The sequence below is a fragment of the Hevea brasiliensis genome, chromosome 16 (assembly GCF_030052815.1).
Source record: "Hevea brasiliensis isolate MT/VB/25A 57/8 chromosome 16, ASM3005281v1, whole genome shotgun sequence".
Lineage (NCBI taxonomy): Eukaryota > Viridiplantae > Streptophyta > Magnoliopsida > Malpighiales > Euphorbiaceae > Hevea > Hevea brasiliensis.
Genome location: NC_079508.1, coordinates 36,097,515 through 36,111,093, shown reverse-complemented (window position 1 = coordinate 36,111,093; position 13,579 = coordinate 36,097,515). Strand labels below are relative to the sequence as shown.

The 13,579-nt window shown below is 36.4% G+C and overlaps 1 protein-coding gene across 1 annotated transcript; it reads right to left on the bottom strand.

Moving 5' to 3' along the window:
- Positions 1 to 3,722: 3,722 nt before the first annotated feature.
- LOC131174602 (uncharacterized) lies at positions 3,723 to 4,502 on the bottom strand. The gene is made up of 2 exons (XM_058138358.1): positions 3,957 to 4,502; positions 3,723 to 3,878 (listed from the first exon to the last, which is right to left on the bottom strand). The coding sequence occupies exons 1-2, from the start codon at positions 4,500 to 4,502 to the stop codon at positions 3,723 to 3,725; spliced, it is 702 nt and encodes a 233-aa protein (XP_057994341.1).
- Between the last annotated feature and the right edge of the window lie 9,077 nt (positions 4,503 to 13,579).

Genomic DNA, 13,579 nt, shown 5'->3' with positions numbered 1-13,579 from the left:
CCTATCTACATGCATTGTTGAGAAGGTGACAAACTTATACACTTCTGACACTTCTGTAGATCAGAACTCCAAAATCTCTGTTTAATATTCGCTGGGCTTTAGCTTCAGTACCTGCGTGAGGAAACAAATCCATCGTGCTAAGCATTGCTGCTTAGTGGTGCAATAATATAACAAGAAAATAATATATACAAAATACAGATGGAAATAAAACCTAATTAGCGTAATCAAGAATTATTTTCATTTCATATGGCATTCCTAATATTAATTATCTTTTGTCATATTATATTGTTCTTTGGAATCGCTTGTTTCCTAAATTTGCTGTAGTGATATATAAAATACAAAATATATTAGTATATTACATTTCTATTCATGTTATTTTAGAAGATGCAGTTGTAATTATTTATTTAAATGATATCTATTTTGCTAATCTTTTTATCCTTTCACTCAACATTTCCTAGGTGTTTGGATCATTTCATAGTAAATAAAATTTTAAAACTAATTCTAGTTTCTTTCTTATTCATTCATTTAATTCACATTATCCTTAACGAATTTCACTGCCCAAGTAACCTATGACAGGCTGACTAAACTGGATAACGAGTCGTTGGTACTGGACACAGCGGTGCCTCGGGCCGTCATACCATGGGACGCAGAACGTCAACCACGTATGTAGTTAGAATGGCTAAAAAGCAATGATAATACATAATCGGGCATAAAAGCCATGAGTACGAGCATAAAGCCATGAATACGGGCATAAAGCCATGAATACAGGCATCAAGCCTTTCGCAATACTGTTAAAATAATACCCTATTGGCATGCCAATCTATCCAATCTGACACACGTGTCTAGGCAATATATGGGCACATAAGTACCATTAAATATTAATATGTCTTCTTATTTCATTATTTCATTATAAGTTTCAATTATAATTTATAACGGTTTAATTTTGTTCTTAGCATAAGTATAAATTTCTTTCATCACAATTCTGTATAGTTTATACTTTCATCACAATTCATACATTCCTTACATCATTCATTTTGGATCTCAATTCACAATAATGGAGTTCATGTATCATTTTACCTTCATCATAATTCATATATTTATTCATTATATCCTTGCATCATTCATTTTGGATCTCAATTCACAATAATGGTGTTCATATAGCATTGTACTCAAAATACTTTTTCTTGTCCTTTCTCTTTTATACACTTGAAAATCTATTTATGTAATTACAAATTTTATATTTCAAGTTGAATTACTAATATTTATGAATTCTATTTGTGATGGGCATATAAGCCCTAACTACCTATTCACATCAATTAGGTGACTTACTTTTAATGTTTCAAATAATCCATGAACATTTCATGGATTTCAAATTTATGGCCTTAATTTCCCTTTATCAATTTTGACTAAGATGCATAGTCCCCATTTGTCATACAATTCTAAGCATTTAAGCTTAGAATTGGTTCTAGGTCTTCATCTTAATTTGCTTACCATTCTGATTACTATTCACCTTACTAATTAACTAAAATGTTGACTTTTTCATACTTAATGGATATTTTAATTCTAATTACACCAAGATCCCACATTTTGAGTTTTACATTTGTTAGTATTAATTGTCAATTGTAATTTAAAGTCCCTTAGATGTATTTCTAAATTTTCAGTTTTGATTACCTAAGTTTACTGTTCTATTGGACAATTCTAAAGTGGAAACTAGGCTAACTTTTCTTCATCAAGGTTGTTCCTTATTGTGTCTTCTGTAATTCCCTTTTTGAATCACTCCCATTGGAGTTTTGTAGCTCAAGTTATGGCCTAAATACTATAACTGGCCGGATAGGGTAGTACCCAGAATTTCTGGGCAGAATCCATTCTGGTAGTTTTGGTTTCCTGAGTTTGGTGGGCAATTTCATTAAGTTTTGTTCAAAATTTAGAGTTGTGTCCTTCATGAAAGTTGTCCTAAATTGTCTAAGCTTTCTATTGATATAAATTTCAGGTTAATTGGACATTTCTACAGTGAGTTATGACCAAATGAATGAACACTGTTCATTTGGTCATTTTGCCCAGGAAGAATGTGTGTTATCCGAATTTGGTCAATTTTTAGGGCATCCTATGTTTGGTTTCTGGATAGGGTTCCTTCATCAAAGTTGTGTCATTATGTGTTTAGTTTTGTGTCCAATTGGCCTTGCACCAATTGAACCTACACAACTCAAGTTATAGCTGCCCAAACTTGCTGGACTCACATTCAGACCTGCAGGGTACTCAAGGCAGCACATCTACCCTCAATTCCATTGGCACAAATCACTTCAATTCCTCATTAATCATAGCCAAATGGTCACTAATTGACCATTATAACTTTATTTTATGTCCATTTTCATCCACTCCCAAAATCAAATTTCAAAACCCTAACACTAATTGACCAAGCCTCCAATTCATGCATCTTACTCCTAATTTGCTATACTAATCATATAATTTATACTAGGGGTAGCTAATATGCACTTTAAATCAAAGAATTCTCCTAACCCTAACTCATTTCAAGGCTTCCAAAATTTCATGGAACATAATCATGCTTCATTAATTCAATTTTTATCAAATTTTCATCTTAGCTTAAATTCATGTTTAGAAAGATGTAAAAGCAAAGAATATGACACTAACCTCCTTGGAGAGAATTTCTCCCTTCAATTTCCTTCACTTTCTTTGGTTTTCTTGGTAGCCAAACACCTTAGCAAGACTCTAGGACAATTTTTAGTGTTGAGACTTAGGGTTTTTATGGTGAAAACCTAAGGGAAATTGAGCTAAAGAAAAGCAAAATGGTGGATGGGAGAGAGGGATGAGTCTCGGCTAAAGGAAGAAGAAAGAAGGAAAGCAGAATTTTCTTTTTATTTTTTAGCCCATTTAACACTTTTAATGGGGTTTATAAATAGGTGTCAAAATGTGATTGGGTGGGAGTGCTTAGTGACATAAGCATGAGGTCAAATTTGCAATTTTAATTCATTTTCTTTTTTTTTTCTTTTCTACTCAATTTCAATTTAATTTGTAGTAATATTTATTCATAGTTTATGTCATAATAATTATTTACTTAACTGGACAAGTCAGCAAAAAATCTTCTCTGAAGACGAAATGATCAAAATGCCCTCCGTTTGGCTTATCGAGCCAAAATCGTCTGTACCGGTCTAAAAATTTTTATAAGCATTTTCTTGGTATTCTAATGCCATTGAAACCTCAATGACTCTTCTCTGGAGTCCAAAAATTATTTCATGAATTTTCTCCCGGGTTTAGGGCTTCTAGCTGTGAAGATCGCAACTTCCCACTGGGTTACCCATCGCTAGGGCACTGGCTCATTTAACTTGGTTGTATTTTATTTCCAAAATTTTTCCTAAATATTTCTTATTATTATTTGAGTTATTTATGACTCCTCACTCTAGTTTACATATAGTTCCAGTCATTCAAGCTATCCAGACTGACATTGGTCATCAAACAGTCAAATGTACAAAATGGCTATAGTGAGGATGTTACATTCAACCTCACTTCTCCATGGTCCAAGCTCCTAAGATTTACTAGTTCCTGCACATCAAAAATTATATGTGAATTAGAACTAGTATCAATGACTCAAGCAGAATTAGTATGATAAGCAATACTAGAACCTAAGAACAAGAAACAACTTTACCTTCAGAAGGTCTTGCCTTCTTGTTCTTTACCAACTCTAGGTATTCTGGGCAATTTCTCTTCTAGTGTCCATCCTTTTGACAGTGGAAACACTTTCCTTTGTCAGCAGGATCTGCTTCTGCCTTCTTTTTCACAGTTTGGCTCTTTTTTCCCACTCTACTAGAAGGGCCAGGGATAGGAGACGGCTTCTTCTTGTTGCTTTTCTTCTTCTTCTTGGTCTTACCAAAAGAAGAAGAAGAAGCAATAAGTGCCACTTCATTTCCCTTCCTGCCAGGCATATTGCCCTAAGCAATTACAAGAATGTTTAGAAGACCAGCCAAAGTGCATTCTTGTTTAGTTATATGGAAGTTTGTGATAAAGCTTCTAAAAGACTCTGACAAGGATTGAAGGATCAAATTCGTTTGAAGAGAAAAGTCCATAGAGAAATCCAATGCTTCCAGCTGCTCTATAAGTCGAATCATGGTCTGGACATGTTCTCCCACATCCTGGCCTTCATGAATTTTCATTTTGAACAACTGTTTAGATATCTTATATCTAGCTAACCTACTATTTTCACTAAACAACTCTTGAAGGTGACTTAGTATTTCAGAAGATGTTTGCATTTTCTCATGCTGCTTCTGTAATTGATTAGTCATTGAAGCAAGCATATAGCACTTGGCTTGCATGTCATCTTTATGCCACTTTCTCAAAGTGTCATGTTCTGCTTCTGTGGCCTTAGGTGGTAGTGCACTAGGAATCTTAGAATCAAGAATGTATCCTGTACGCTCAAGATTGAGAACAATTCTCAAATTCCTTAGCCAATAAAAAAAGTTAGGTCTAGTGAGCCTATTTTCATCTAGCATGCATAATAACGGGTTGGACCTTTGTGCCATAATTATCAGATGTAACACCCCTCACTCGTCTACAGTGTAACCGAGCAACGCGTGCTACCCAGTGTGCCGGAACACCTAGTTTGTGACTATTTCATTTCCTGAGCTCAATTTGATTTTAAGAAGACTTTTATGTAATATTCATATCATACTGATACTATTTTCATACTTTGATAAAATCAGTGTTTCAAGATTGGTAATAAAAATTTGGCAAGGTGCTGTCTGTATTTTGGACAAACTGTCCTTCCAAACCTGTTGAAAACAGTTTAATATGATAATATTAAAATCTCAAATATTTCACAGTCTCTATTTCTCAATAAAGTCAATAGACTTTTACAGTCATTAAACAGTTCCATAATAATTCAAATATATCCAGAAAATCTCCATGTTATTTAATATGTACAAAATATTACAAACTTTAGAGCTTTCATAACATTACCAAATACAAGGCCGAATTTCAAAAATAAAACAAAAGTACAAAATACAAGATATCCTAAGTCCTACCATGTATGCAATGCAGTGCAGATGACTCTAGACTCCTGTGCAGATCTGATCTCTCACCCGGTCATAGGTCTGCTGGGCTCCCAGCTGTGTCTCCAATACCTACGAGTTACAAAAGCAACGCGCTAAACAATTTTGCTTAACGGTGCCAAATATAAAGAAATATACACTAAAATAAAGTAAATGAAGTGTTTACGAATTTATAACATCGATATACTTTGCAGTTGCTGATTCTACTTTTATTTGCTAACATTTCAATATTTGCTAATTTTTTGGTAGTGTTGTATGTCAGTAGACTGGATTTAGCTATTTGAATTTAATAGTACTTGAATTACTGCCCGTGTAGCCTATATATTGACCAGACTGGATAAATGGATATACTGGCACTGGGTACCTAGTAACTCAGGCCATCACATCATCGGTCACAAAGTGTCTTCCGATGTGCAAATAGCATGGCTAAAAAGCCATATAGTGAATCTGGCGATAAGCCAAGAATAAATACACAATTGTATAGTCGTAGGCTATTAAAGTCACAGTGCGGCATAATAAGCCGTAAAAATACAATATGGCATGAAGCCATTTACAGAACAGCTATCGGAATCCTATTGGGATGGCAACCTATCCAAACTAGTCAACTAGGCAAACTAGGGCACATTATAAATTAATTGTTTAATTCTTCAATTTTTAGAGTTTACTAACTATTATGTAATTCATAAGTCAATGCATATGTTGACCTTTTTAGGTACTATGGATAAGTTGTTTCTAGCATCAATATGTCACATATTGTAATTCAATATGCTGCGAATATAGTGCAATTTACCATTTTTACAAGTTGGTATTCATTGCCAAATTGCTTCAAGCATCATTGTATGTAAATGTCAAATTCTCAATCTTTGGTGTGCTAGATTGTTCTAGCTTAAAGTCCTATATCTCTTAGTTTTTTAGCTTCTGGTCAAACAAGCAAAATTGTAGCTCTATGTCTTATTGCACTCGGGGCAAAATTTCAGGTCATTCTGAGTTGTATAGACAAAGATATGATCAATTTACTAAAGCTGGACAGATTGCACCTTTAGTGCAAAATTTGGTCAATTTTAGGTCACTTTTAGTTCTGACAGTTTTGGTACCCGAATTTGTGCAAGATATTTGACTTTGTTCTGGTCATTTCTGGGCTTTGGTGTCTCCATAATAATTGTAGCTCTTTATCTAAGCTATCCATAGTAAAAATTTCAGGTCAATTGGACCTGTTTTGAGTGAGTTATGGTCATCCTAATGACTACTGTTCATATGGTCAAAAATCTAGGTTGCAAGGTTGTTATTTCGGATTTGGTCATTTTCAAAGTCAGTTTCTAGGCAGAATTTTGGCAACATTTCTACATGAAAGTTGGCCTATTTGGTGTCTAGTTTCACCCCCCATTGGCCTCATACCAATTGGGTTTATAGTTTGGCACTTATGACCTAATTTAGGTACTACCATCAATACACAACCTGCACAAAACACATGCACTTCCAATTTGATATTTCTTCTCCTCCTCATTACTTCAATATTCAATCAATGACACTTCCATATATATATTGTACACAATTCCAGCAATAATTTTGGGTAGAACATTTAAGTGCTCAATGCACACAATTCACCATTAAGTTCAACATTCACTTCCACCAAAATTCAACATATCTCAATGTCAATATTACACATACACTTCAACATACTCATACTTCAATATCACTTGCACATGCTACCCACAATTTAACACTAGCATATTTCATTAATAACTACATATTCACACACAAATTCATGGTTTTATAGGCTGCCAAACACGGCAGTTTGCCCAAAGCATTAAGGTTCCATTTCACACCCTTAATTCAAGCACTACATGCACATACTTAGATTTTAACTTACTACATCCTCCATTTGAGCTAATCAACCATAATTTCCATCCATTAGAGGTAAGAAAAACTCAAATACAACACATAATCATGGCTACTGAAAATGAACCATTTCATTTCTCAAGATTTTCTTCATTTCTTTTCACCAAAATACTCACGTCAACCAAAACACAAGGTTTACTAAAGCAAGGGAGAGGTTTTGGACACTTACCACTTTTGGAGCTTGTTAAAACTTCACCAAATTTCTTCCTTTTTGTTCCCTATAATCTGCCCAAGAGGTGTGGACCAACTTTTGTGAAGGAGCTTGAGAAAACTATGGCTTATTCATGGTGGATGTGAAGCTTTTGCTTGGGACGTTAATGGTGGTTTTGGGAGGAGATGGAATTTGGCCAAAATGAGTTATGAGGAAGAAGAAGACATTATGGGATTACACATGTCCATTTAAGTGTTTAAAATACTCCCCTAGTGGTCCACTAACTTAATATATAGATAAATATAATTAAACTTTTAATTATCCTAAGTTTACCCCCCATTTCTTTCACTATTCTTATAATGTATCACAATTTAATTTTTCATGACATTTTCTAAGTGCAATATCATTTATTTTTAATGGACATTGAGGTCAAAGAGCAGCTCTTAGTGTCAAATGACCAAAATGCCCCACTTCGGGTTATATTCTCAATTTTTCAGTAACACCGATTTTTGTCTATTTCTCGATTTTTCGTTTTTCTTTGTACTAATTTATTAAGTTTTCTTTGATATTTCGAGTGTCAATTACATTTCAATAAACTTTTATTTATGTCTCAAAATTAAATTCCAAGGGTTTCTTGAGGTCCTGTGGTTGGCAACGGCCTTCCCGGTGCGGTTACCCATCGCTGCCGTGCCGGCTCGTTTAACTTAGCTTCATTTTCTCTCTTTCACTTTTCTTTGATTTTTCTTGTATTTTATTTTTATTTATTTCATTATTATATGTCTGTTCACTATCACCGAAGTGTAGTTCCAGATATCCTGCCTTGCCTAGACTGTTATTTGGCCACTGGAGCAATAGAACGTACAAAACACGTACAATGGGGATGTTACAACTCTTCCCCTCTAAATAAAAATTTCGTCATCAAAATTTACCTGATGTGAAGAGCTGAGGGAACTGTTGCCTCATTGTTTCCTCGCTCTCCCATGTTGCCTCTTCCGTGTTGTGGTGTCTCCATAGGATTTTCACTAGTGGAATTGTATTGTTTCTGAGCTCTTTTACCTCTCGTGCTAAGATTTTAATCGGTTCTTCTTCATATGTCAGGTCAGGTTGTACCACAATTTCTTCTGCTGAGATGACATGTGAAGGATCTGATCTATATCTTCTGAGCATCGAGACATGGAACACATTATGTATCTTGTCCAGCTTAGGTAGTAAGGCTAATCGATAGGCTACTGGTCCCACACATTCAATAACTTTATATGGGCCAATAAACCTAGGGCTTAATTTTCCCTTTTTCCCGAATCTCAACACTTTCTTCCATGGTGATACTTTGAGAAATACCTTCTCTCCAACTTCATACTCAATGTCGTTTCTCCTCAAGTTAACATAAGATTTCTGTCGGTCTGAGGCAACTTTCAAATTGGCCTTTATCAGTTTCACCTTTTTCTCTGTCTGTTTTATCAGGTCTGGCCCCACTAGCTTATCTTCACCCAATTCAGTCCAACATATAGGTGTTTTGCATTTTCTCCCATACAATGCTTCATAGGGTGCTATCTGTATGCTAGCTTGATAGCTATTGTTGTATGCAAATTCTGCCAGTGGAAGGTATCTGTCTCAACTTCCCTCAAACTCAATAACACAACTTTTCAGCATATCCTCGAGGACCTATCACACATATTTAGTTATTACTATCATTATTATCTGTTTATTGTTTGTAATAACTCAATGAGTTTCAAAATTTACCTAGATTATTCTTTTTGACTATCCATCCATCTGAGGATGAAAAGCTATACTAAAATGGAGTTGTGTGCCCAAGGATTCTTGTAATTTCTTCCAAAATCTAGATGTAAACCTCGGGTCTCTATCAGATATAATGGAAAGTGGAATTCCATATAGTCTAACTATCTCACTGATATACAATTCTGCTAGCTTTTTCAGTGAGTAGTCAGTTTTGACTGATAGAAAATATGCTGATTTGGTCAACTTATCCACAATCACCCATACTGCATCATGCTTCTTCTAAGTGAGAGGTAGACCACTGACAAAGTCCATAGTGACTCGATCCCATTTCCATTCAGGTATGTTTATGGGCTGTAACAAACCTGATGAAACTTGATGTTTTACTTTGACTTGCTGACATGTCAAGCATCTAGTTACATAGTCAACTATGTCCTTCTTCATACCTGGCCACCAGTATCGGAGTTTCAGGTCATGGTACATTTTTGTGCTTCTTGGGTGCATAGCATACACACTGTTATATGCTTCTCTCAGAATACTAGTTTTCAATTCTTTATCATCTGGAACACATACTCTTTCTTTATAGTACAGGCACCCATTTTCTTTCACTTCATATTCAGTTTCCTTCCCTTCAGTGATTTTGCCCATAACAGCCATTAATTTCTCATCTGTCTTCTACGCATCCTGTATCTGTTGTAACACATTCGACTTTACTTGCAACTCAGCCAAAATAACTCCATCATGAGTTAAGGACAGTTGGGCATTCAGAGATCTTAATGCTATAATAGATTTTCTGCTTAAAGCATCAGTGACCACATTTGCTTTCCGAGGGTGGTAGTCAATCACACAATCATGATCTTTCAGGAATTCAATCCATCGCCTCTGTCTCAAATTAAGTTCCTTCTAGGTTAGCAGATACTTTAGACTCTTATGGTCTATGTATATGTAGCATTTTTGTCCATACAAGTAATGCCTCCATATCTTCAATATGAAGATAATTGCTGCTAACTCTAAATCATGAGTAGGGTAATTCTTTTCATGTGGCCTTAACTGCCTAGAAGCATATGCGACCACTTTCCCTTCTTGCATGAGTACACACCCTAACCCATTGTGTGGGGCATCACTGTAGACTACAAAGTCTTTTCTAGACATTGGCCATGTTAACACTGGTGCCTCCGTTAATATAGCCTTCAGCCTCTCAAAACTGGCATGACACTTGTCATTCCAGTCAAATTTCATATTCTTGTGTAGTAATTTGGTCATTGGAGTAGCTATCAAGGAAAATCCCTTTACAAACCTTCTATAATATCCAGCTAACCCCAACAAACTTCTGATCTCAGTTGTATTTCTGGGAGGTTTCCATTCCATCACTGCTTCAATCTTCTTGGGATCTACTCTGATCCCTTTAGCTGATACTACATGTCCAAGGAATGCAATCTCATTCAACCAGAACTCACACTTGGACAATTTAGCATACAGTCTCTTCTCTTTTAGAGTCTGCAGAACAATTCTCAAATGCTCATCATGTTCTGCTTTATCCTTGGAATACACCAGGATGTCATCAATGAAGACCACTACGAACCGATCTAAGTATGGATGGAAGATACGGTTCATAAGGTCCATGAAAGCTGCTGGAGCATTTGTTAACACAAATGGCATCACCAGGAATTCATAATGCCCATACCGGATTCTAAATGCAGTCTTAGGCACATCTGCATCCTTAACCCTTAGCTGATGATACCCTGATCTGATATCAATCTTAGGAAACACACCGGCTCCCTTCAACTGATCAAACAGATCATCAATTCTAGGCAACGGATACTTGTTCTTCACTGTTACTCTATTTAACTGCCGGTAATCAACACATAACCTCAGTGTCCCATCTTTCTTCTTTACAAACAGTACAGGAGCTCCCCACGGTGACACACTGGGGCGTATGAACCCCTTGTCTAGTAATTCTTACAGCTGAATTTTTAACTCTTTCAATTCAGCCGGTGCCATCCTATATGGAGTAATTGAAATCAGAGTTGTACCCGGCATAATCTCAATAGTAAATTCAACTTCCCTTTCTGGTGGCAAACTAGATAATTCCTCAGGAAATACCTCAGAGAAATCCCTTACTATGGGTATGTCAGACAAGTCAAGTTTACCCTCCCTAGTGTCAACCACGTGTGCCAGATAGGCTTCACACCTTTTTCTCAACCATCTCATTGCAACTGTAGCTGAGATGACATTGGACAAGAAATCTGTCCTTTCATCCACAACTGTTATTTCTTTGTTCTTAGCAGTTTTCAGAGAGATTCTCTTCAATGTATAATCTACTATTGCCTGATGATGGGATAACCAGTCCATTCCCAAAATTACATCAAACTCATGAAAAGGCAGTTCGATTAAGTCTGCTGATAACTCTTTCCCTTGAATCTTCAATGGACAGCCCTTATACACTTTGTTTACTACCATACTGTGGCCTAACGGATTAGTGACTAGGATGTCTTAGTCACTTTCTTCTACTGGTATGCCCTTTTCTATGGGTAGCTTGATACAAATATATGAATGAGTAGATTCAGGATCCACTAATGCATGCACAAAAGTATTATAGAGGAGGAACGTACCTGTGATGACATCTAGAGCATCCTGTTCCTCCTGTGCCCTTATAGCATAGGCTCTGGCTGGTTTTCTACCTTCTGCTCTCTCTATATACTCTGACACAGGTTTCTGTGAAGTACTGGCTGCCTCAGCCTTACCCGGCTTTTTACCCCTTGGAGCTGGAGGGGTAGGCCTATCAGTTGATACCAGAATGGATGTATCAGTTCTACGAGGACAATCTCGGACTAGGTGGTCTGTAGATCCACACCTTAAACAAGCACCTATCATCCTCCAACATTCGCCCTTATGCCATTTTTGGCAATGGGGGCAAGCAACTGATACTGTTGGGGCTGGTCCCCTGTACCCTGTCCCTGGAGCTAACCTTTGAAGGGGTGGACTGGCCTCTCCTCAGTGCAAACTAAGATTTGGGCCTCTGTGTCTGGGCATAACTTGGTGCTCTACTGAAACTCTGAGTAGGTGAACCACTGAATTTCTTACTAGGGGCAGAAGATGTATAGGTCTGACCCTGACCTCTTTTCTGCTGTATGTCCCTTCTGTTCTACTCATTCATTCTAACTTTTTTAACCTTCAGTGCAACTTCCACTAACTTGGCAAACTTTGTAATCCCCATGGCTGTAATCATTACTTTAATGTTATCATTGAGTCATTCCTCAAATCTCTTGCATCTCTCTTCCTCATTAGGGACTATTTTCCACCCATAGTGGCTTAGTCTGACAAATTCTCTTTCATATTCAGCCATTATCAGCTGTCTCTGGCGTAGGGTAATAAACTCCCTGCTCTTCTCTTCCAGGTATTCTTTCTAAACTCAGTGAGAAAGAAATCCCAAGTTATTTGTTCTGGTGGCACCTCACTAGTTACTGTATCCCATTATTGGTATGCATCATCTTACAATAGTGATACAGTAGCTTCCAAATTCTGCTCTGGAGTACAATGAAGTTGTTTCAAGACTCTTCCAGTTCTGTCCAACCAGTTTTCAGCTATGACAGAATCATCTTCCCTTTTGCCTAGAAAATCCACTGTTCCGAACTTCTTGAGTTCTCCATATGAGATTTTTGATGTGGAGGTGGTGGTGGCATAACTTCTGCCATCTGTCTAAAGAACTCAGCCATTTTCTGAAATGTGGCTGGTGCACCTGGTACTGGTGGAGTAGGTTCCCTCCTGTCTCCTGGTTCAGTCATAGATGGAGCATGACTTTCTACTTCCTCATCGATCGCTCTCTGTGATGTGGAGTCCATATTCTGATCAAAATAACAAATCAAAAGATCTGCAATAGAGTCATCTTAATACTTACAATGCAATGCATGAAATGCAATCTATCTAGGTCTAGAAATGCCTAAACCGAGCTCTGATATCACTAAATGTAACACCCCTCACCCGTCTACAGTATAGCCGAGCAAGGCATGCTACACGGCGTGCTGAAATACCTAGTATGTGATTATTTCATTTCCTAAGCTCAATTTGATTTTAAGAAGTCTTTTATGTAATATTCATATCATACTGATACTATTTTCATAATTTGATAAAATCAGTATTTCAAGATTGGTAATAAAAATTTGGCAAGGTGCTGTCTGTATTTCAGACAAACTGTCCTTCCAAACCTATTGAAAATAGTTTAATATGACAATATCAAAATCTCAAATATTTCAAAAGTCTCTATTTCTCAGTAAAGTTAATAGACTTTTACAGTCATTAAATAGTTCCATAATACAGTCCATAATAATTCAAATATATCCAGAAAATCTCCATGTTATTTAATATGTATAAAATATTACAAACTTTAGAGCTTTCATAACATTACCAAATACAAGGCCAAATTTCAAAAATACAACAAAAATACAAAATACATGATATCTTAAGTCCTACCATGTATGCAATGCAGTGCAGATGACTCTAGACTCCTGTGCAGATATGATGTCTCACCCGTTCGTAGATTTGCTGGGCTCCCCAGCTGTGTCTCTAATACCTTCACGTTGCTTCGCATTACAAAAGCAATGCGCTAAGCAATTTTGTTTAGTGGTGCCAAATATAAAGAAATATACACTAAAATAAAGTAAATGAAGTGTTTACGAATTTATAACATCGATATACTTTGCAGTTGCTGATTCTACTTTTATTTGCCAACATTTCA

What these genes read in the sequence shown, in the direction of transcription:
- LOC131174602 (XM_058138358.1), bottom strand. Translation starts at nt 4,502, where the DNA reads ATGCTAGATGAAAATAGGCTCACTAGACCTAACTTTTTTTATTGGCTA. An exon ending in CTGGTCTTCTAAACATTCTT is followed by an intron (nt 3,879 to 3,956) that starts GTAATTGCTTAG and finishes TCTTTTGGTAAG; the next exon opens with ACCAAGAAGAAGAAGAAAAG.